Source organism: Vipera berus (genome assembly GCF_964194415.1).
Source record: "Vipera berus genome assembly, chromosome: 1".
NCBI lineage: Eukaryota > Metazoa > Chordata > Lepidosauria > Squamata > Viperidae > Vipera > Vipera berus.
Genome location: NC_138202.1, coordinates 194,749,287 through 194,774,927, shown reverse-complemented (window position 1 = coordinate 194,774,927; position 25,641 = coordinate 194,749,287). Strand labels below are relative to the sequence as shown.

Sequence of the window (25,641 nt, the reverse complement as noted above, 5' to 3'; positions counted from 1 at the left end):
TTGGGGCTTGATCTGTGAAAATCTCATTAGGTACACCCACTCTACTGAACAGTTTAAGCAACTCATTGGCAATGACTTTTGTGGTAACTGCAGAAGGGAATTGCCGCAGGGCTTCTCATAGCATAATCAGAAATTACAAGGATAGACTGATTTCCTTTTGCTGACTTTGGCAAGGGACCAGCAGTGTCCATAGCAATTCTAGAAAATAGAAAGGGGGACAAAAGGATTTTTTTCCATCGGTGTCTTGTTTTGTCCTTCCTTGGGGGTCTCCCCCAACTTTATAAGAAGAACCCAATTTTTCTCCACAAATCATGATGTGCTACTTGCTCATCACTCATCAACCACTGCCCTCCTACAACTTTTCAAAGGGTCTTTTTTTCTTGGAGAGGTCTAATGTCTTCCTACCATTTGGGCTTTAGAGACTGGATTTGCGCCTGTTCACCGATCACTCTTTCTTTATGTGGCTGCTTCTCTGGATAGCAATATCTCAGAAAAGAATTCTGCTCCTCATTGTTTTTGTTATTTTTGTAACTATTTATTATAAAACCTCTTTCTAGTCATTATAGCCAAGCTTTATTCTTCTAGGACTTTGGGCTGAATGCATCCTATATCATCTTTTCTCAAGTAAGATCACAGTCTGTTGTGAACTGAGTTTCATGACACATTACAGAGGTGTTCCTGATTAAGATATCAAACTGGCGGTTCCCCACCATTTTATCAAATAAGCCCAAGCCAGCAGGCATTAAAAATAGTAAATGTTGTTTAAGTGTTCTGTCAGCAGCTTTTTCTTGAATAAAGTTCTTTCACATATTTATATGCCAATGGATCACAAGCCCACCCCTCTTACTGTGTTAAGATAAAATCAAAATGTGTTTGTCTTGCATTCAGATACAGAGTTTTCTAATTTCACCTTTATAACTAAGTTCCTAAGCTGTTAGACTTAAAAATCCACACATTTTCTTAATTTTCCCATGAAATGTTCCCATTAAAAATGCATGTAAGATAGAAATCAAATGTATCAACACATACACAGTGGTAGGAATATTTTAGAAGAATTGGGTATATTAGGTAGAATGCTAATTTGGGCTGGGCAAAATGCTAAAATTAGGCTGCGCATTCTATATGTCCCATCAGCCAAGGAATGTCAGATGGTTGAGACTAGATGATGTGCCTTCTCTGCCACAGTTTCTGCCCTCTGGAACACTCTCCATTCAGATTTGAGGCTGGCCCCAACCCTGTTGGCCTTTTATAAGACCTGGTTTTGTGCCCAGGCCTAAGGCCCCAAGTGTGTGAAGGGTCCTGTTTTCTGGTTATGTTGACATCCATGATGACTTTTTTTTTCTTGGCTGCCATATATATTTAATTTTGTAACTGTTTTTAATTGTTTTATGATTGTTCGCTGCCCAGGCTCAGTTGTTTGAGATGGGCGGCTTTAGAAATGGAACAAATAAATATTTATGCAAATAAAACTGCATTGTTTGGAGAGATACACATTAAAACAAATACAAATGCTTAAACAAATCTTGAGTATGATGAACTGAATTTGAGTCACACAGATGAAAAGTTGAGGAAATATCAAATTCATCCAATTTATATAAGAAAAAAATGGTGAAAAGCTAACATTGGCATATAGTAGCTTCACCCATTTCTGATATTCACATGGCATTCCTCTAACGTGCATTGGCTTCTTCAAAACTGGATTTCAATTTTCAAGAAAGACTATCAAGGCATGGAGTACATGCCTGACACCTGGGTGATGGGATGAAGAAAACCATGTAGCTCAAGGTTGGCTTCGGAGGTGAGGATTTGTTTTTGGTCAAGCCACTGGCACAACTTGAGCAAATCATCCAGCATCTCTGTGCCGTTGGCCTATTTATAAATAAAGACACTTCATAAGAGCAATACATGAAAGATCCAAAGGAAGCAAAGCAGTGACAAGACACACAGACAATACATGAAAGATCCAAAGGAAGCAAAGCAGTGACAAGACACACAGACACACAGAGTGCTTGTAAGTGTTTAAAAGTAACAGAAAGTAGTAGGAAAATACAGTAGAAATGTGGTAACAACTGGGGAGGAGGTAATTGTTTCTAATTCTCTAGTTGGTGGGGGTACTAAACGAGCATTCCAAATCCTATTCTCTCTGGGAGGTGATTGAAGGAAGTTCACTTCCTTCTTTGGGCAACTTCCATTAGATCCCTCTCTTAGCTTTTAGCTAGCAGTTTTCATTCCATCTGACTGTAAGCACTGGAAGAGCTGGAATGGCAGCAATAGCTCATCTAAGAGATCAATTTCATTTCTTTGTGTTCAGGTGAAACCTCCTAGTGAGAAGAACTCCTACTGGTTTTCCTCCTTGCTATCTATGAATCTTAAAAGGGGGAGGGGGTTGTCTTCTTGTGGGCAGTGATATTCTTAAATGATTCGTCTCAGGCAAATACCAAGAGTCTTTTTAACTAACCAAGGTTTTAAAAGAGCCACTTAAAATATGTGCTGCTTTTAAAATCAGAGTTATTTTGTTTGGTCATAGGAGAAGCTTTGCATTTGGCCAGGGATTTTGGCTACACTTGTGAAACTGAATTCCCAGCCAAGGCAGTCGGAGAACATCTCGCCAGGCAACACATGGAACAGAAGGAACAGACAGCAAGAAAAAAAATGATCCTAGCAACAAAGTAAGTTGTTTAAACACTGCTTTGTTCACATGTGAGTCTCGAAACTAACTACTTATTTTAACCCTATACTAGGCCTCCAACGCAAATGGTCTTGAAGTTGGGTGGATTTAACAAGTCAAAATAAATAATTAAAAATGAAAGCATAGAAGATAAAATTTATTTATATTTTGGTACTTCAAGGTGTGCACAGACCCAGAAGGATGCATAAAATAACATTCCTTCATATATACCTTAATGTAGTCAAGTATGCATCGGTGGTAGCTATTCTGACCATAGTTACTAATTCATTAATTCACGTTGAATTGATTGAGATTTATTGAGAAAGAAATATGACAAGGGATATGCTTTATAAATCATTTCTAATAATATATTGGCAGTCAAAAGAAAACATTTTGAAAGGTCTATGCAACAATGTCAAGTATAGGATGCCAAATCACTTGGCAGGGTATTTTTCCTTATCTTTAAGTGTAGAAATGCTCTCCTTTTCTTTCTCTTGATTTTCTTTTCATGGTAAATAAATGCAGTGGCATCCAGCATTCTACTTCTACTGTTTCACTAGGCTAATTGGATGGCAAAGGACAATTGAGAGAGAATGAGACCTTTTTTCCCCCCTCACAATTTTGCTGATGATGACTAGAATCATCAACCATCTAATGGATCACAGTCAAATGATGGATGGTTCTGTGCTCTTATATCATCATTATCCTGTTACAGTTGATTCATAAAGAGTCACTTTTCTTTCTTTCTGGGAAAGCTAAAGCTTTATTTATAAAAATTGGGTAAATGATGTCAGAATTCACCTTCAGAAAGTTCCCCATAGATATAGATTGGGGATTCAAAGCCTATTTAATACAAAAGTTGTTTCAAGTTCAAAATGGGTTGTGCCACCCTTATCACAGGTGTTCCAATACTTATTGATCATTCGAAAAGTTTTATGAGCTTGAAACTCATTTAGGTTTGGAATATTTCTGGAATATTTGAAACAGTTCCAGTAAAATTGGAGCAGTTGGTTTGAACTTCAAGCCAAGTTTTTTCAGTGCTAATATTTTGCGTGTCATTAATGTCAGCAAGTTACATGAACAAATTCTAGATTCTGCAGTTAACAAGGACATGAACCAGAGAACTGAGCTGCTGCTACAGCAATTTGCTCTTGCAATAAAACATAGAAATCAATTATTTGTTATCAATGGAGTTCTTATTTTGTTATGTAAATGAAGCATTTGTCAAACAGTTTAAGAAATATTGATAAACTGTGCACAGATATTCTGGATTTAAGAAGGTATTCTTGGGGGGAAAAATTTCCATACATACTTTCTGTAGTAATGTAATAATCAAATCACCTTAATCATAGATGTGAATCTAGTTTGATTTACAGGTAAATTCTACTGATAATTCTCAGCTCAGTTCTAGAGATTATCAAATTGTTCATTGAGAACATACAGTATTCAAACAAATATGCCCAGGTCTGCTTTATATATTTTTTCCATTCAATTTTGTATTAAGTTATGGGATATAGTAAGATGTATTTCATCTCCTAATTCATCATTTTTTGTAGTACAGTGGATAAAATATATCAGTTGCATTGAATGAAGTCATGCTGTTGGCATATAAACAAAGGTAAAGGTAATTCCATTGGCTGCAACAGGGACTTTAAAGTGGCTTCTTCACAACTCTGTGGTTCTTTTTAGGATTATAATCTGATCCACAAACCATTCAAGGTATATGACATAAAGCAGGTTTATGTGCTCTTATGGACTGTATAGGGTTTAACTTACAAGAATCCAGTCCAATTTGTTTATCAATCAGGCTGCCTACATTATATTGCACTAGTTCTAAGTATGTGCTTACACCCAAGGACAGAGAACAGCCATGTCCACTAAGGCATGTCTTTGTATTTCTCTGTGGCCATGACTTGAAACCTGGTGACGAGAAGGAGGTTACTGCAAAGAATATACTGTATACACTATCAAAGGGTTTCATGAAAGTAGCAAGCTTTCTGTTTCCTTTGAAAGGGAAACCTCTTTCCTACTTGATGTGTAACCTCTCTTCAAAGAATCCCCTTTGGCTATATCAGCATGCCACAATCCAAAAAAATCACCAAACTGACTTAGAGTGGCAGAAAACAAGCCTCCCCTTTTTATTAGGCCACATGCAGACATTACAATCAGAATTTCTAAAATGCACAAACATACCAGAGGCAAGCTGGCCTTATTATAAAGGGCTCTGTAGCTTCTCAAAGGAGCCATAAAAAACAATCACACTGCCGTGACCAAACAGAATCTTAAAACATTTACTAAGACAAAAGCAAGCCAACTGGTGCATCTGCATATGTGGCCATGAACCATTTCAAGGGGAGCCTTTTCTGCCAGGAGAGAGATAGCTTTGCTTAATCTGCCACCTCTGAAGGAAGGCTCGCTCACTCTAGCTGGTGCCATTACAGCTTCTCAGGCTGTAAATTTTTCAAGATGGGAATAACAGAATCTACATGTGTTCTGCTTTCATTTCAAAGAAATACCCCATCCTATTTAATTTGATTCTTTTTTTTTTAATATACAGCTTTAAGAGGAAATAATGAAAAGGATGAGAAAAGTCATTTGCCAGACTAGAAATCTATGGGATGCCATCCAGACTGTGTCCAGGAGAAGAGGTCTTGGTGGCTTCTGGCTGAAGAATGCCTCCATTTGAGGGTGCGGGTGTGGGTGTGGATTGTGATAGTTAGACAATCTTTTCCGGTGAATCCCGCCCAGTAACTTACCAGTTATGAATGATGCTTCTCAAGCCAAGAGTCCCACTTGGCTCTTGAGAAGCAGGTTCAGGACCAGGGCGAGGGGAGGGGAGAGGAGGGGAAGATGAATACATATCAAAAAGTGAATGGAGCCAAGACAATGAATGAGCACGGCCAGGGCACTCTCTTTAAATTTACTTCAGTTTGATTTTTTAAAAATTCAACACAATTGATATGATTCCTCCCCACTTCTTTAATAATGTTTGCCTTCTGGCACATTAAAAAATGACAGTTCAGTGTCCACTTTTGGATGGGTTCAGAGGGAGCTGCCAAAATTTTTAAGGATGCATACTTCTGTGGCGTCCCAAATTATAGACCTTGTTCTTGGTAATCTTAGGACATCCAGAATTTTTTTTTCCTGTAACAATCACTGACAAAGGAAGAAAGTCAGCTATTCTGCTATTCTTTTGCCTCTAGTCTAGTGCAATTCATTCTTATAGTAAAAATTTACATAAATTTACATTGCCTCCAGAAGTTGTGAATGCTCCAACACTGGAAGATTTTAAGAGACTGGGCAACTATTTGTCTGAAATGATATAGGGTTTCCTGCCTGAGCAGGGGGTTGGACTAGAAGACCTCCAAGGTCCCTTCTAACTCTATTGTGATTATGATTATGATTATGATTACGATTACGATTACGATTACGATTACTATATTAGTATTAGTATTAGTATTATTAGTTATATATTGGTATTATTTTGCTGAGGGAAGCATGCATGGTATGAAACTTACAGTATTTATTCAATGAACATGGTAAGTAATCTTAATGAGTATGCATCTATTTTGATTCTAGGCAAATATGTAAAGAATTCCAGGATCTCCTAAGCCAGGACAGGTCACCTTTGGGCTCCTCAAGACCTACTCCAATATTAGATCTGGATATTCAGAGACATTTAACACATTTCAGGTATGACCTCCAAAATCTATTTAATGGAATAACTTTATTAAAAAAAGTTCTGAAGTGTTAAAGGTACTTCCTCTGTGCAGAAGTATGCAATGTGTTGTATATATGGAGATCATATATAGTCTATGCTATACTTTATAAAAGCTCTTTAATATACATAAATAATAATCTGGTGTGCTGCAAAAGGATTGTGCCAGCTTTTAGCATCTTCAGTGTGCTTTCAGCATGTGCCCACATCTATAATCCCTATTGAATAAAGCAGTAAGGACACAGATCTAATAAGACTGAGCAATTATCAATACTATGTATGTGCTAGTTTCAGATCAGGTACATGTATGAGGATGTCTGAATAATTTTTTCATTATTTAAGTATGGAAGACTGAAGAAGTGCACACTTCACTGCTTTCTAATCTTTGTTCACTAGGTGACAATATGCATAGCTCTTTGGGATATGGCGAAGGAGACCTTTGTGTCTTCTTGCACATGTCCTGTTCTAAGACAAAGATGAGGAAATGAGAGAATACTCCAGAGAGAAGCAATCCAGGGGACAGCTAACATTGTTCAGGATCTATCCAACATCTTACAAGAAGTTTTGTGGTTGGGACCATGAAAGCTTTTCAAACTCCTCTGCTGTTAATGAAGGAAGATGCTCCATTGGTTTAATAATAAGGTTGTGTTTATGTGTGAAATCATTATATTATATTTCTTTCAAATTAGTATGGTCAGTCTCCTTGGGGTTTTTTGATTCTTCATTTATCTCAACTGATAAAATTGTCTAGTTGAATACACAAGGTTTTGTTTCTCAGAGAAACACAAAACTTTGCCCTCAGACTCACATAGGCTAGGATTCAGTAAAGAAGCTTTCCTCAAGTTGGTGCATTCAAAGATGAAGCACCCCCAAATGCATGGGATTGTGGCATATATGAAGACCACACAATTGAGGAAAACTACAGTAACAGAATGGATTGCCCAGATTATTCCTTTAATCCCAGACTGCAGTTTTTCTATAAATAAGCAGTCATGTGCCCTCTAGTGATCCTTGAAAGAACTAAATGTTTCTTGTTCAAAAGAAGTAGACTTGATGTCTCATCCTAAGGAAGCATGAAAGGAAGGAATATTAACTTATACTTTCACTGTTGCCTTTAAAAGAGCATTCTATTTCAAATACAATTCCACTTTTGCCTAAGTAGAATAATGTGAGAAAAATTGCTTAGCTTTTCCCAGATATCAGTTATAAAAATATGGTGGAATGGTACCATGGCTGGCGCAAATACATATGAAGCATTATCTTGTATCTACTCTATGATGCAAAGATAGGCTTGATTTTTCTAGCAATTATTTTGTAAATTCTAGAAGTCGTACAATTTTAAATTTAGTCTACACAGAATATGATCTCCCTATAATAGCATGTAAGTTTCCCCCAATTATTATGTACTATATTGTCTTCAAAACAAATAGAAATATAAGTACTATCCTTAGAACACCCATATTTTTTTCTTGATTTAATTGAATTTCATGTGTTTATTCTAATAACAGCCTGTAGAATTTTTGGCTAAGATCAAATGTAGTACCACAAGAATAACTATGAGCTCTAGTTGCCAAATCTTCCTAATAATCTCTTCATCCTCCTTCATCTTGCAGTTGCAAGAGTGACACAAAAACACTAGGTAGACAAATAATTTTCTATGACTTCTGCCAAAGAGAATATCAAGAGGACAGGATTCCCATTAGTAGCCACATGACCAGGTTGCACAGTTTACTGTGACTTTACTTCCAACATCTGGGTAAATGCCTGGAAAAAAAGATGCCTGCGCTTTGTTTTCTAAACACATAGGCTTTCACAGTAACTAATTTTTTTGCAAAGGTATATGTTGCCTGCTATGAACACAAGACTATCTAACTTAAAAACCAAAGAAAAGCCCAACTGGATCAAGTTATTGGCCATTATGCATCACACCATGGCCCATTAAATGTTTTCCAGCAGTTGATAAGCATTGATAAAAAATGATAGCCCTTCTCTGCTTTGGTTTTCTAGCAGCTGATATTCAAGGAATGCTCTCTCTAATTCCTCCATTACATTTTCTAGTTCCCCCTTTTGAAGCCATCCTAATTAGTAGCCATTACCAGGGATTGGCATCAGATTTCATATTTCTAAAGCATAGTGTTTACACACCTACTTCCTTTTTTCAATATTGAAATTTAATTTCCATGGAAAACTGTTGTGATTCAGGGTTAGCCTGTGGGTTCGGCAGTTGGGTCGGACGACTCAGAGGAGGAGGAGGGGGTGTTGAAGAGCTTGCTGATGATGGCCTTGAGGCTCCGCAGAGCCCTCAGCCGGGCCCCTCCCACCTGGTCATGATGGAGACCCAGCTGTGTGAGCCTGACAGCGTGGATGAAGATGACCCACAGCTGGCCCTGTTCAAGGACGCCCGACGCAGGAGGCAGTCAATCAGGAGTAAACAGAGGAAGGCAATGGGGCACCTCGGAAGGAGGCAGAGAGAGGCCACGCCCTGAACTGTATTTAAGGGGAATGTGTGGGAGGGCTGGTTTGCTGAAGGCAACCGCTTGGATAGTTCCTGTTTCATAGCTCCTGTTTCATGGTTGGTGTCTTGTCTTGCTCTGTTTTATGTTAATAAATTTGGCAGGCTTTATTCCAGCCTCTTGCCGTTTGTAAAGGGGTTGTCCCTGCTTTTGCTGCAGGGCCGGTAGCAGGCTGGTACAGAACAAAAACCCTAAATTCTATGACAGAAAAACTTAATCCCATCTATACTGTATTATTTGTCTTACCGTTAGCCCTGAGTATTTCATGCATGCTTTCATGTACCTGAATCATCTCTCTTTTTGCCCCATTGTTTGTCTAAGCTAAAAAGGACAAGTGTGAGATGGAGCCGTTCTAGCCGCCTCATCGTGCCCTTTTTTGTGTCCCTGCTGTTCCACTAGACACAATACGTTTTATGCTGGTTTAATTGTAATTAAACTAAGGACTAATCTGAAGATTGTTAGGTGATGAGTGGAAAAAATGACAGCTGGTTAAAAAGGCTATTTGCATTTTTTTAAAAAAAAAAAATCTGAAGGTGTTGTCCCATGTGGATTACTGTAGATTTGCATTTCGTCAACTCCATAGAACGCTGGTAGTTTCTCCGAAGTCGAGGCCTGAGATGAAACACTACAATTATCTTTTAAGATATTCTATGGTGTGCAGGTAGGCGCTGTCGAAATCACATGGTCCATCCCTGAGGCCAGATGTTTTTCATACGAGCAAGGCTTAGCAAAGAAAAATGTGACTCTCTTTGAGCATCATCCATCAGCCACAGTATGCTGTAAATATTTGATAGCAACTTCTGCTGCTAGCGATGCCCAGATTTGGCCATGGTTGGAAACTGGAGATAGACAGATGGCCTCCTCCTCTTCTTCTCCCCCTTCTCTGTGGAAAATGAAAGTATTTCCTTTGCAGAAGACTAAATTGTGTCAGCCTTGAGGGATGGGGGTGGGAGGGTGGGGTAGGATGTGAGATGCCTTGTGGATGCTGTCAAAGAAGAGCCCAAGTCTTGAGGCCAGTTTGGCTGCCTTGACATACCATGAAAGAACAGCATTAAAACATAACATCAAGCTCTGAGAAAACTGCATAATGACTAGAAAAGACTAGCAACAGACCTGACTACCCCCTCCCTTTCTCTTTTAAGATCCCTGAAGATTCTTGGCAAATATGAACAAACTGAGTTCATTTCTCTATAATTAATCTCAGTTTTATCCAGAGGGAAGAGTAGATTTCTAACCTATGCTGAGAACTTGCTTGGCTCATTGAACCCTTTCAGCGTAACCAAGTAGTTGAAATGCTTTTTTTTAAAAAAAAGATAATATTTAATGGCACTGTCTGAGGATGGGATGCCTTCTCTGCCCAGAACTAAGTCAAGTGATTAGTTTCAATTTCTTGACTCTATTTCTATAAAAAGAATGATAGTGGCCTAGTATGCACTCATTCGTTTGGAACATACAGTATATTGGCCAATGTGGCCCATCAACACAGACAGTTTCAAAAAATTCTGGCAGCAATTCCTGAGATAATTCTGAATGAAGAAAGCCTAGGGCTCCTAGATTTTGGTTGCACAAATCTGGGTGATCATTAGAGATAAGGAAAACACAAATTCTTACTAGCAGCAAATGATCAACCGGCAGTTTGTAGCTCTAATCTAGTAGCCCTAAGAAATCCAGTCCAGGAAGTTTTTCTTAGATTCATCCACAAAGGACTGGCTGCAGTACAGAGTCATGAAGACCACAGGCTTCTTGTTGGTTCATCAGCTGGTTTCCTGGAAAAGAGGCCACACATTTTAAGGGAATAGCCACTGGATACTACAAAAATGCTCCATATATTCTCCCTGCAACATTTAAGCAGAATATGATTTATTATTTAACCTATTTCTATTCTACCACAATTGAAAAGACTCTCTGGAAACTGCAACATTTGCAGTGCTTTCAATCCATTCCCTCTAGATGACAATGCAGACATCTAGGCTGGGATGCAACCAACAGGTTGTCAGCAACTTTTCAGGGAGAAATAAATATCTCACCTGGCCATTAGGACTGTTTTGTGCATCACTTTGATGCATTATGTCCCTCACTGGTAAGAGTGCCAAAGCATTTACGCTTTTCATCCTATTGTTTAACATCTACATAAAACCAATGGGGGAAGTCATCCATCAGTTCAACATCTTCACTGCATTAACAACCAGTTGTGTATCACCACCCTGGGTCTTATGGATAATGCTATGGAAATTTTGCCTGGAGGCTGTAAGAGATCTGTATAGGACAAAATAGAGTGAAAATGAACCCAGGTAAGATGGAGCTACTGTTTGTTCATCAAGATTCTCTGTCAGCTCTGTAGGCTTAGCACTGAGGGATTAGATCAATTACTTTGGGTACTCTTGGAATCAGACCTACTACTGGATAGAAAGATGGAGGTTATGGCCAGGTGCCAGTTTGTGCCAATAGTCATACCTGAGGCAAAAGGATCTCACAAGTGTGACAAAAGACCTCTTTTATTTATGTATTTATTTGATTGATTGATTGATTGATTGATGTGATGCCCATCTCATCTAGGGGTGACTTTGGGTGGCTTACAAACATTACTTTATGGTTAAATAGAGAAACTTGGTTACTTCATAGCCGGACTACTGCAGTGCACGAGGAGCCTTGAAAGCAGTCCATTCATTGGCAGGTGCTCCCTGCAAAGAGCATGTGATGCTATGGGCTTTCCATTGTTTACACACTGTTTCTGGTGCAGCCCAAGAAGCTCATTTTGACATATGAAAATCTATATGATGCGATGCCCCAGTATCTGCTGGACTCCCTTCTCTAAGCAGAATCAGCATGTTCAGTGTGATTCTCTTGGAAGAAGCTCTTAGTTACATCTCATTCCCTGTTGCATCACCCCAGCCCTATGGAATAACTTTCCTTTAGAAGTGAGGCCTGCCTCTTCCCTTACCACATTCCAGAATTTAGTCAAGACTAAGATTAGCTGGTTTATTTCTTTCTTTATTGCTTTGGTTACTATTCCTGTGCTATTTTATTACATTAATATTTAGATCATTTTTGTCATCACCATCAATTAATTAGTTACTTTGGTTTACAAGCTGTTTCAAAGGCAGGCAGGGACCTCATGTTTATGAAGAGGTCAACATGTGCTTAGGATCAAGCATCACCATTATGCTAATGATAGTAAATTATACATTTCACTGTCTGACCATCTCAGGGCTGCTTTCCCAGTACCTGGTGGCTGAATGGGGAAGAAACAGCTTTGGCTTAACCCTGACAAGGTTGATTTAGTGCTTTGCCAACTCTGGCTGAGGTTATACTCCCCAAATCAGAGTTGGTGCATCAGCTGGGGTTTCTCTTGGGCTCACAGCTCCTGCTTGAAGACTCTGCGTCAGCTGTGGCCAATATACATTTCACAAATATTTACTACTTGCACCCTTTAAGTCTAAAATAAATGAAACCCATTCTACTTTGAGGGTGGGGATTATTTATTTCATGGAAACATACCCTTTATCACCTGAGGAGGTAAGTCCATTAGTAACCATCTGAAATTTACGCTGAATTTCTTAGCGTGCATTTATGCAGACTTGCATTGCATTGGAGTTCACAGCACCTCCACTGACATCATATCTGCCTGGATATGTTTGTTGGGGGGGGGGGACAATTTATAAATTTGTAAATAAATAAATAAATATTTTGGTAGCAAGTCTATCTATCTATCATTTATCTCATATATATATGAAAAAATATCAAAAAAATAAAGGGAACACAAGAGAAGACATCCTACTATTAAATACAGTACATTGTGTTTAAAAAAAACCTATGCATATATATATATAGGCATACATACATACATACATACATACATACATATATACATACATACATATAGTAAACTTCCTATTTTTCTCTTTTTTGTCTGCTTTACAGTTTGATTACTCATGGTTTTGGAACTCCTGCGATTTGTGCTGCCCTAAGCACTTTCCAAACTGTTCTAAGTGAAATGCTGAACTACTTGGAAAAACACACAGCGCACAAAAATGTTGGAGCAGCAGAATCCGGCCAAGGACACAGCAACTCAGAGAAAGCCCCACTGAGGAAAACGTCAGAGGCAGCAGTGAAAGAGGGCAAAACAGAAAAGACAGACTAGCAACATCAGACAGAATTTATTTCCAGAGAACTTTGCTGTAATTTTTTTAAAAACAACAACAACAACAACACATATATCTATCTAACTATATCTATATATGCCTGTATATCTCATCTAACTCCTGCGGACCAAAGTGAATGGGGGAAAAGAAAAAAGTTGTAAAATATCCACCAACTCAGACCACTCTAAGGACACCAAACGTGATGAGACTATCCATTTTTAAGTGTTGCTCTTGAAACTGCTGTTTGTGTGTGTGTGTGTGTGCGTGTGTGTGTGTGCGTGCGTGTTTGTGCGTGCATGCATTCATTCAATCATTCCAAACATTACACCAATGCACATTTTCCTGGCACTTCTAGACTCGAGAAGGCCGTTCAGGATCATGAAAATACATCATCATGGGATATACTTGTACCGCTGGGAAAAGTTGTGTCACCCCACCCATCTGATGGATGAAACACAAACAAACACCTCTTTTCACTTCTGACATTATACGAAAGACCCCGGACTGAGAAACGAAACACCTCAGAGCTCTTAAGAGTACAATCACTGCATTGTCAGGACTGATGATTGGACGCCTGGGAATGTATAAATGATCCTCGTCAGTGCTATGTCAAAGCCCATCAAGGTCCCGCCCTTCTCATTCAAAGATCAGCCTCAGGATGAAATCACAGATTAGAATGAATGAGCCTGGACTTTATCCCCTTTTTACCTCTGCTTGGTATAAGTCTTTCCCATTTGCATTTCCCTTCATTAGCCCATTTTCATCTCAGCAAGAAATGATATACAGCCACATATTCTGCTGGTTCAAAAGAAAGGGGTTGAGAGGACTATTGTATTATTTTGTTTTCTTGCCTCCTTTTTCATAACAGCTCTGATTCAACACCAGATGTTCTCCAGGTGGTGGTAGAGAGCAGGCCCAGGTTATTCTTCCTTGTTTTAGATCCCCAGGAATGCTTGGAAGAATAAGCGTATATGCTGAGTTGTTAAGTAGGTAGGTTCCGGGCATCGTTGACTAGGCAAGATTCTCCTAGCACAGTCTGCGTAAAGGGTGCTCATTGCTGCAGATGTTGTCTGTCTTGTCATAAACAAATTTGAGGGTGTAAAAATAAACTAAGGTGACCATCCTTAGAAGACATACTCGTGTACGGGTTCCTGGCTCTCATACTGCCATGGTGATAGGAGTGATATGGTGATATGCTTACAGAAGCCGTGAAGAGTTTTTTTTAACCCAGGAGGAAAGCAAAACTCCAAGCGGTAAAGTCTGCCCATTCAAGTCACCCATGGAATTTACGTGATAATAATATAGAACTGGGTTGCCATTGTCATCTTCCAACTGGGTTTCTTTAAAGTATTATATTTATAAGGAAATTAATGCCCAGCTTCCTGCTTTGTGGCAGCTTATAGCTATCTAATTTAATCTAGTCTGAAGGCCTGGAGTTTTCTACCTAAGTACTAACCTAACCTACTCCCATGAACTTTTTGAGATCAGCCAAAATCAGCTTGGTTAGATTTACTTGTCAGGTCTGAGTCACAAATTAGTAGTGGTGGGATTCAGATATGTGAACAACCGGTTCTCTGTGTGGATGCCACTTCTGGAAGTCCATTCTGAGCCTGGGCAACAAAAAATTAGCTACTGGTTCTGCCAAACTGGTGCGAACTGGCTAAATCCCACCACTGCGTATAGGTGATCTTCATTTAGCAAACACAATTGGGACCAGCAACTCAATCATCAAGCAAAGTAGTCACTAAGTGAAATTGCCACTGTGCTTAAGATCTTACTTCAGTTTTCCTTTGCTTTATAGACCAGTGAAGGTCACAAATGCAAGGATTGATTGTAAAGTTACTTTTTATCACGGTCATAACTATGAATGGTTGCTAAACAAGGCAGTAAGTAAGCAAGGACTACCTATATTGAAATCTCATCTAGTATCCTGGCACAGTTCATTCAAAACCCTTATTTGTCTAAGCATATTACTGCCCTGTTATATAAAGCAATTATGGGCCAATATGCTGCCATCTAGTGGGCATATCTTTCATTATGAGACATTTGTCCTCCCCCTCCAAAAAAATCAACCACACAATCAAAATTAAAAAGGTACAAATGTAGTTCCAGCAAAGTCAATGATGTTATAGTAGAATCCAAGCACTAAGCAATAATTTTAATTTCACTCAAATATGGCTAAACATATGATTTTTAAAAAAGAAATTGTAGTCATGTCCTGTGGGCCATATGAATGTATTATTTATACCTTTGGATTCAAAAATGAATTTAATAAGCTTAAGCTTGTTAGGTAGAATTTCATGTGTCTGGTGCGGGTAAGAGGCACAAGTCTCTGGTCTGATCTGTCACTTGTTAGATTCTGGCAGCGACCACCGAATAATGATAATAAGATCTGTCAATGACTTCTTTCACTAAGGAATGTTACTCTACATTCAAGAAAGAGAAGACGTTTTCAGTCAGAATGGCTAGGTCACTTGAGATTGTACATTCAACATGTTACAAGGGTCCACTTGTTGTTAAAAGATTGCCTATTATTTTAGGGGCTTTTCTCTAATTTTGAAATCCTGGCAAAAACTTCATTAAAACTGTATTGTCCTTTCCTGGTTCAATTCATATTTAAATATCTCACTGGGTCTCTAAGGGACCAATTGGCTCTTTCTGTTTTTATTGATTAATAAGTAAGCTCAGTATCCAAAGATCCCTTTTCTCTGTCTAACATGCAGCCATACATAGGACGTCCTTCACATATTACATTTTTATACAATGCATATCTAAAAAAATAAATAGTGTGGTAACCACTTGTCTGAGACAAAGAGGAAAGCTGCAGCTGAATATAATATAGCCTGAAGCTTCATATCACAGGAAAAAAAATTATTCGTTGCTATCTGATGTGTAGTATGACTGTTTCGCCTTTAACTTGATGATCTATCAAACACGAACAGATCTAGTGAATGGTCTCCCTCAAACCTCTGTGTAAATACGGCATCCTGTTCACACTTGCTTTCAAAATTTCTTCACAAGCTTGATTGTTTCGTAGAAGCACTACTCTGATGGCACTCTCTTTTGTTTGGGTTTTTTACTTGTATTCTTCTCTACTCTTGGAGATTTTTAATATAAGAAAAGTGTGTGTGTGGGGGGCAGAATCCTTTTTTGCTCTGGACACTAATCCACCAGAAAGAGATGAGGATTGTTCTCTATCAGTTGATCTTCAAAGAGATTATACTCCTTGACACTTGACTTATAAAAGGGCAAGAGAAACTGACAGCAAGAGATTTCAGGCCAATAAAAATGCTCTGAGAGGTGATTTCCAAATAATTTTTCTCCTGGCTGGATTGCAAATCAGGAGGCTGGGAAGAGCAGGGGGTCTTCCCACATCAGATAAAGGTCCGATTTCATTTGCAGCTTAAAATGATTTTAATTTAAACCCACGACTTTTCCTTTTGTATGATGGACTCTGTATAGCAATCATTATACTTGTACAGTATTTAAATGTGAGTGAGCACATGGACACAAGCAAGACGTCATGATTTCCCCTCCCATTTTGTTGGGATCCTTTATAATTTGGCAATGAAATGCATAGTTCTTTTTCTGTTTCTTATATGACTTGTCTATTAGACATGACCCTAAGGAAATATGACCACATTTAAGTGAACATTTCACAGCAATAAAATCAATGCTGATTTTATGTACTTGGAAATAATTTCTAAGCAGCAATAACATAACCCTATTCTGTCTTCTCTCCCCCCTTCTTCTATATCCTTTCTCTCCCCTTCTTCTTATATCCTCTCTTCTCTTCCCCACCCCCTTCTTTTCTCTTCCATGCACCTCCAGCTGATTCCTTTCAAGGCTGCACTTCTCCACTTCTACACCTCTCTTTTGCAGTCCTCTTCTCTTTCCCCCCCCTTATCTTTTTCCCCCTCTCCCACCAAAACCTTGTCCTTTTATAGCCTCTCCTCTCTCCCCCACCCCCTTATATCTTCTGTGTGTGCTAGAAGTGCCAATCCTGGGGCTTCTGTCTCACCCCTGCAGCCTTGCAGAAGCGCATGCTGATCCTGGGCTCCTGCCCAGCCCCCATAGTCCTGCAGAAGTGTGTGCTGATTCTGGGCTCCTGCAGAGCCCCCATAACCCTGCAGAAGCACCAATCAGCTGTAGCTGCTCACGCTGATCCTGAGCTTCTGCCGAGCCCCCATAGCCCTGATCCTGGGGCTCCTGCCCAGCCCCCATAGCCCTGCAGAAGCGTGTGCTGATCCTGGGCTCCTGCTGGGCCCCCATAGCCCTGCAGAAGCATGCACTGACCTTGGAGTCTCTGCTGAGCCCCCATAGCCCTGCAGAAGCCCATGCTGATCCTGGGGCTCCTGCCCAGCCCCCATAGCCCTGCAGAAGCACTGATTAGCTGTAGCTGCAAGCACTGATCCTGGGGCTCCTGCCAACTACACTTGTCTAGAACAGTCATATACCACCTGCCAGATGCCAAAGTAGTGCAGGTGGTACGCGTACCACTGGTTGAAAAGCCCTTCCCTATGCCACTGTTTTTAAGCAAAAGACCATGACATGGATCTAATTTGGCCCATTTGCTATTAGTACCAGTGAAACATTAGAGAAAATGTTATTTTCCTAATACAAAACTGGCTGCAGAAAATAGGAGAGGAAAGGGCTTAGTGCTTTGCTAGCTATGTTGCGATAATAATCCCCAAACTTTTCATCACTATATTGGCCTGATTATATTTCAGCAATATCCAAAAGGACAAAGATTTTGCACTAGTGATTCATGTCGGTAAGAATGGTTCATGGATCTTTGCAACAAACTGACCCCTCCCCAAATTGGAATTTGAGAAGAGTCCTGAAGGACAGGTAGTCTTACCTTTTCTGAAGACAATTGTCTATAAAACAAAATTGGATGCAGATAGGTTTAGTTTGGAATGGATGAATGCCAAAGTGAAACGTGCCAGTACTGCTGACGTAGTGACTAAACATAACTGATGGTAGCCCTTTATTTCTTCAAGAAATGAATCTTTCATGAAGGTTCCCTAAACATCTGGATAGTGTTGTGATTCAGGGTCAGCCTGTGGGTTCGGCAGTTGGGTCGGACGACTCAGAGGAGGAGGAGGGGGGTGTTGAAGAGCTTGCTGATGATGGCCTTGAGGCTCCGCAGAGCCCTCAGCCGGGCCCCTCCCACTTGGTCACGATGGAGACCCAGCTGTGTGAGCCTGACAGTGTGGATGAAGATGACCCACAGCTGGCACTGTTCAAGGACGCCCAACGCAGGAGGCAGTCAATCAGGAGTAAACAGAGGAAGGCAATGGGGCACCTCGGAAGGAGGCAGAGAGAGGCCACGCCCTGAACTGTATTTAAGGGGAATGTGTGGGAGGGCTGGTTTGCTGAAGGCAACCGCTTGGATAGTTCCTGTTTCTTAGCTCCTGTTTCATGGTTGGTGTCTTGTCTTGCTCTGTTTTATGTGAATAAATTTGGCAGGCTTTATTCCAGCCTCTTGCCGTTTGTAAAGGGGTTGTCCCTGCTTTTGCTGCAGGGCCGGTAGCAGGCTGGTACAGAACAGATAGTCTATTGAGGATGCTCAGTGGGCCAAGTTCCTCCATGGGTACAGCTGACAAAGGGACATCCCCTTGTGCTTCCAGTCTTCCATGGACCACAGATTCACATTTTTGTGTAATTCCCATATAACTCATCTGCCCTAGAGCAGGGCTTTTCAACTTTTTCACCCATTGTACCACTTTTAGGATATTGCAACATCCGAGTACCACCAGTCGCCTAGCAAGGTGTCAAAAACTTGATGACCAAAAGGAAAAAAGTGATGAAGTACAGGTAGTCCTCGACTTACAATAGTTTGCTTAGTGACTGTTTGAAGTTACAATGGCACTGAAAAAAGTGCCGGCCAAGCCACAGCCGAGCAAGACACCTGCCTGCCCACCCAGTGGCGTTCTTCCTCCTGTCCGAGGTTTTCATTGTTGTGAGCATTTTTGTTGAGGATTGGCAGCAGGAGTGGGGTGGGGTGGGTGTTTGGTTTTTATTCCCCCCCCCCCTTGCTGGGTGGTTGCAGCAGGTTTTGGTCACTTCACGTGACCCTGGGACACTGTGACCATAAATATGAATCAGTTGCCAAGCATTTGAATGTAAATCACAACACCCTGGAGATGCTGCAACATTCCAGCTGATTGGCGGTTCTTCTGGGCTCAGCAGAAGCGCCAGGATCAGTGCCGAGCTCCAGCTGGAGCCTGGCACTGATCCTGGCACTTCCACTGAGCCCTGACAGCTCTGAAGAAGTATTGATCCTGGAGTTTCCATTGAGCCCTGATAACCCTGCAGCTCCAGCCATGTCTTGCTCAGGCTTGTGCGGTGCTGCCACCGATTCAGCTCATTCCCCTCCCCCGCTACCACTTTTCTAGGATGGTCGCGTACCATCTGCCAGGTGCCAATGTACCACAGGTGGTACCCGTACCACTGGTTGAAAAGCCCTGCCCTAGAGATTTAGTAACCCTTATGAGAAAACTTTTTTGTATGTAGTGATCAACTCCTGCACTTGTAAAACCCCAAGAATGCTGACAGTGCAAAATGAAATAAAGAATGATATTTAACATGTACGTATATATGCTTGGGCACAGAGCATATCCCGCTCTTGTTTGGAACCAGTCAGCATTCCAGGTGCATCCACTGACATGAATGAGAGAGATTTTTAGTTCTTATGATTGCCTTGTTGACTGCCTTTCTTTATTCTGAGCCGAACTTATGAATGGAATTACTCATACTGATAGCTGAATATTGAATATTTGAATATCCCCAAACAGAATAACAGAGTTGGAAGGGACTTTGAAGGTCTTCTCATCCAATCCCCTGCTCAAGCAGGAGACTCTATACCAGGGGTGTCAAACTCACAACATGTGACGTGTCACAACATATTGCAGCTTTTTCTCTATTGCCGGCAATGGGGTGATCGTGGTTTCGGCATGATGCATCTTGTCTTTATAACATGGATGCAATGTTATTTTACAATATGCCTCATAACATTGAAAGGACTCCTCCTTCAACATTTCAAGCTAACCTATTCTACTCTGAATAGTTGACAAGGGAGAGAAAAGCTGGAGGAGCCAATGCACTCTATTGAAATTTCAGAGAAGGTGTGATGTTCTCTCCCCAATCTCTGGTGGATTAGAAAACTTTAATAACTTTATTAACTTACAATGAATCCCCAGCTCAGCAAGATCAAGATTAATTAATCCTAAAACTCCAATTGATTCTTGATAATAGATGGTAAATTTGCAGTAAATTTGGAAAGTGGCATATTTAAGATGCATGGAGCCCAAGCTCATGAAATCCCAAAACCTTTAAATTTGATAAAGATGTGGAATCCTTGAAGAGCATTATTGCTATTTCTCTTGAAACTATAATTAAAACCTTAAAAGGGGGAAAAAGAATCAATCCCCTGATAAACTCATTACAAATTTACCAACTGCACTACATACAGTGCAGGGGCAACTCACCAGAAATAATTTAAAAATAATTAACCAACCCTTAGACATTGAGCAGCAGAAGCTGTTGCTAAATTACATAGAAGGATGCCTTCAGGAAATCTTCTCACTGCTGGCTGATTTTAAAGTTGAAATAATGGATGCTTACAGATTAAGGGCAATAGGCAATCCCTCACAGAGACCTGCCCCTGTAATTGTTAAATTTCTAATGTCTAGTACTAGAGATCAGCTCTTACAACTTTCAACACAAGCCACCAAACTGAAATACCATGGATGAAAAATTGTCATTTACCCAGATCTTTCTTTACAGGGTTCCAATTACAGCAAGATTTATATTTGGTGCTTATGCTTGCAAAAACTAAGAGAGTGAAATACTTTTTCTGTGTCCATCCATCTTCTGTCTCTCTTGAGGATGACATCCAAAAGGTCCTTATGAACAAGTTCATATGCTGCTGTAGTAGTTTTATATGTTCTGGGTCAGGGGTGTCAAACTCAATTTCATTGAGGGCCGCATCAGCACTGTGGTGCCCTCAGGGGGACTGGGTGGGTGTGGACCACTGGGTGGGCATGACTGTGGTGGTCATGGCTGACTGGGTGGGCGTGGCCAGGGGGTGTGGCTACCTCGACGTTGCTCATGGGGGGAAGACACCTGTGGGGGCCAGGCAGGATTGGGGGAGATCCAGGGTCTCTGGTGGGTGGGGCAGTGGGCAGGAGGCTCATCCTATGGGGAGAGGTGAGGTGAGGGAGGGACTGGGGCAGGGGTTTCATTGTTACAGGGCAAGGCAAGGTGAGGCAGGGGCTGGGGTGGCTGCTGCCTGACACCATAGGCCCCTGCACATAGAGGCCAGTGACCGCATGGGGCCAATGGTGTCTGTCAGTAGCCACAGCCTGCCAGCCCCTCAACCAGCACACTCTGGGGCTCCACATCCTGCTACTCCATCCCATCTGTTTTTGCTTGCATCTGCTGGTCATCTCCTCAGCCCCCTTGCAGACCTTGCCCTTGGCCGTGCATGGAGCCTGTTCCCTTTGCACACCTGACACACTTTGGCCCCACCTTGGGCTGCTGGTACCAGCAGGTCATGCTGGTCCATTAGGCTACCCCTGCCTTCCAGAGCAGCAGGCCCGCCCAGCACAAAGGAGGTGAAGCAGCTGGCTAGCAAGCTCGAGTAGAGGTGGTAGAGTATGCCCATGCCCAGCAAGCAAAAGGCCACCCCAAGCGGGGAAAGCTGGATCCCCATCGGTGCCATGGCTGCCCAGTCCCAGCCAGGATTGCATGCCTCCCCCCCATCTCTGCTGGGCCTGGGCAGCCATGGTGCCAATGGGGATCTGGCTTTCCCCATTCGGGGTGGCCTTTTGCCTGCTGGCCCTGGGCGTGCTCTACCACCTCTACTTGAGGCTTCCTAGCCGACCACTTCGCCTCCTTCATGCTGGGCGGGCCTGCAGCTCCGAGTGGTGCCCTAATGGACTTGTGCCAGCAGCTTGCAGCTGTGGCTGTGGCAGGTACCACATTGCGTGAGGGGAATGCAGTCCAAGGGCAAGACCTTCACAGGGACTGAGGAGGTGACCAGTGGTGACCTGCCGTCCAAGCAACAAGAGATGGGATGGAGTAGGCATGTCTGGTGGTCTGCATCATGTGCCCCCCCAACTCCACATGCTGCCATTGCCATCACAGTGCTTCTGCTGGAGGGCTGACCCTGTATTCACAGCAGGCTACACAACCCCTGATGCCAGACGCCATCGGCCACCCACGCACTCACTGCCTCCTGTGCATGTGCCTTGGGGGCCACCAGGCTGGGTGGGGCTGGGGACCGTCTCCAGGGCATCCCTGGGGCCCAAATATCAGCCAGTCGTGGGCCAGTTCAGGCCTTGTGTTTGCCATGTCTGTTCTGGGTGATGAATAACAACTTTGTTTCTCTTTCATCTTCTTCTTCTTCTCCTCTTACTATACGAATTGGAATTGGAATTGGAATTGCTCACAAAAGATACACTTGCAAACCATGTGCTACACTACAAGCATCTTTTAGAGATTTTAGAGTGGTCTTTGAATTTATTTCCTAGCCTAAGCTCCTTTTTTTATTTATAAATTATATGATAATTCAACTATAAAATTCAAATTCAACTCCAACGGACATTATCCTAAGGAAATTCCTGTCAGTGGTGGAGTCTGGCAGGGATACATTCTGCCACCATTACTGTTTAATTATTATATCAATCCTTTAGTTGCTAGAATAATGGATCTCTCTCATCGTGCCCAGAATTGGCAGAAAAACAGTTCTCTTCTATGCAGTTCTACTTTTTCAGAGTTCATAAGTTCTAAAAAGAACATTGTAGACCTATTATAATGCAGAGGCACTAGAAATTAATTATAACAAAGGCAAGGTGTTTGCCCTTTAACTTGATTCTATTAGTGGTTTTAAGCGTCTCAGTATTGTATGCCATATCACAACCAAACATTGGATGCATGCAGTTCCAAAACCTAAAAATCTGCCACAGCCGTGCGAACATATATTTTTTTTGTATCATGCGTTCCTACTATACTTGTAATGCATTCAGTTCAACTCTCACACACAATTATAAGATGCCCATTTTAGGTCTATAAAACTCTTTTGCCCCCTTGCAAAAGATCCAGATGAAGTTTCTTAGGAACCTTTTGGAAATTCCCTGTTATGCTTCAAATGAAACTGTTCGTCTCAGGGTTGGCATTAGTGCGATAAATCTAATGCTTAGATACATATCTTTACATGCCAGACCAAGCAGTTTTTGTCCCGAGCAGATATAACTTCCTAGGTCCCTACTGATAATAGTATTTTGTCTTGGGCTAAAACAGGATACAAGAACGAAAATTATTAGCATTTTTTTAACTCTAATATGTGTGCTAAGGCATGAGCATGCAACAGAGATAACCAAGCAAGGTCCTGAGAACATCTAAATTTAATCAAACATGATAAGTAAAGGTAAAGGTTCCCCTGCACATGCGTGCTAGTCGTTTCCAACTCTAGGGGCCGGTGCTCATCTCCGCTTCAAAGCCAAAGAGCCAGCGCTTGTCCGAGGACGTCTCCGTGGTCATGTGGCCGGCATGACTAGACGCCAAAGGCACACGGAACGCTGTTACCTTCCCACCATAGTGGTCCCTATTTTTCTACTTGCATTTTTACGTGCTTTCGAACTGCTAGGTTGGCAGAAGCTGGGACAAGTAACAGGCGCTCACTCTGTTACGCAGCACTCGGGATTCGACTCGCCAAACTGCCGACCTTCTGATCGACAAGCTCAGTGTCCTAACCCACTGAGCCACTGCATCCCTCAATCAAACATGATATTCCTCCTTAATTTCAATGTTTCCAGACCTATGAGATACCCTAGTCAAATTATTATCCCTAAACTCAGGAGGGATCTAACCTCAGCATCGTTCAATGTATCCCCATTAGTGACTTTAGAGAGGAGACATAAGGGCATTCTATTCAAATATAGACTACATCCATAAGCAGAATATTGGAATTTCGGGTAACCCAAATAATATATGCATATGACAAGGAGTCAGTGTGGTGGGGCTGGCCCTGGCTGCTGCTTAGTGGCAGAGAGTGTGAGCGACTTACCGGAAGAACTTCTGACTTTCTTCGCCATCTTCCTCATTGATTTTGCTTGTGAAAAACTGGCAGAGAAGGCTGCAAATGGCAATTATGTAACCATGGGACACTACAACTGTCATAAGTGTGAGTTCATTGTCGAGCACTCATATTGCAATCATGTGACCGTGGGAGTTCTGCAAAAGTAGGAATTTCAAGGACCAGTCATAAATACAACTTATTCAGTGCACTGCAACTTTCACCAATGGCTGAACGAGTAGTCATTAAACATGGACTACCTGTATTATTATGGATGCATTAAAAATGTTTCAGCCTTATGAAATTAGATTCAGCTCCCCCCCCTATTTTGGTGGATCAAATTATGGACTCTACAAAAGGCCCTATCATAATCTCAGATCATGTTCCAGTGACTCTTAATGCTAACATTTAATCATCATAAATCTGTCAATTCTAGATGGTACTGGAATATTTTTCTCCTAAGACATTGTCGTTTTGTGTAATATATTAAGAAGGAAATGTTTTTTTTTTCCTTAAAGATAAACCAGGCACAACCAACTTGTTAACTCTCTGGAATACGTTTAAGGGATCCCCTGATGTATGCACCAAGGGATCCATTATCACTTTTGCCTTAGCAAAGGAGAGACTCTGAGACTATAATCTTATACAGCTGGAAAAGATGGTTAAAGATTCTGTTACATGCTAGAATCCCACCGATGAGCCATATCATGCATTTATAATAGCAAAGCTTAAACTGGGTGTTCTAAAGTACTGAGCACTATTGAATTAAATATTTCTAAAAGTATAAATGCAATTTCAATAGCTATAAGCCAATGGTTAAAAAAATCCATCCTTTGGGGCAAATGTAATGCTATCAAAATGAACATTACATCAATCTACAAAGAGGTTCTCATGTTACTTCCTATTCAATATCTTACACAGATAAGTAAGCTAATGAGAAAAATTTTACAACAAGCTAAATTTGCTCAAATACCTTTGGCCAAATCCAGCTTATTTTATGAAGATGAGAGCTTTAATCTTCCAGATTTTCAACTATATTATAGGGATATTATTGTAATGTCTTTTTCCCTTTGGAGTTAAACTTGTATTATTTTCTTCTTTGGGATCGTATAAAAAATAAATGTGATTTTTTTCCCCAAATTTTAGCAAGTTTATAGTTCAGGTATCTTAAACTGGGATGTTCATTTTTAGTTTTGAAAGCTGATAGGCACATTTGGTTTATTACTAAGTAGAGGTCACTTTTTTATCCATAATCACAAAAGAAATTGACACTGTAGAACAAATAATCAGAAGATGGATTTTTAGATTATTTTATTTTTGCATGTTTGAGCTAAGCATTGATCAACATTTTGCATTGGTTGATTTGTAATGGTTTTTAAAAAGACTTTTGAGAGATTGCATGTTGATTGCAATTACCTGCAATATTCATTTAGTAATGCATACAACTGAAACATATACTAATTAATCAATATGGTCCATCTACTCTACCAGCTTCCAAAAAACTTGCAATTTTAGGT

At 40.9% G+C, this 25,641-nt stretch overlaps 1 protein-coding gene across 1 annotated transcript in view; it reads left to right on the top strand.

Moving 5' to 3' along the window:
- The window catches only part of TFAP2D (transcription factor AP-2 delta), a gene marked incomplete at both ends in the record, with an annotated part of 42,268 nt that extends 29,228 nt beyond the window's left edge, over positions 1-13,040 (top strand). The window contains 3 exons of the mRNA XM_081314336.1: positions 2,528-2,669; positions 6,248-6,361; positions 12,821-13,040. Of these exons, the coding sequence (XP_081170462.1) occupies positions 2,528-2,669; positions 6,248-6,361; positions 12,821-13,040 (476 nt within the window). The remainder of the gene's footprint in view (positions 1-2,527; positions 2,670-6,247; positions 6,362-12,820) is intronic.
- Between the last annotated feature and the right edge of the window lie 12,601 nt (positions 13,041-25,641).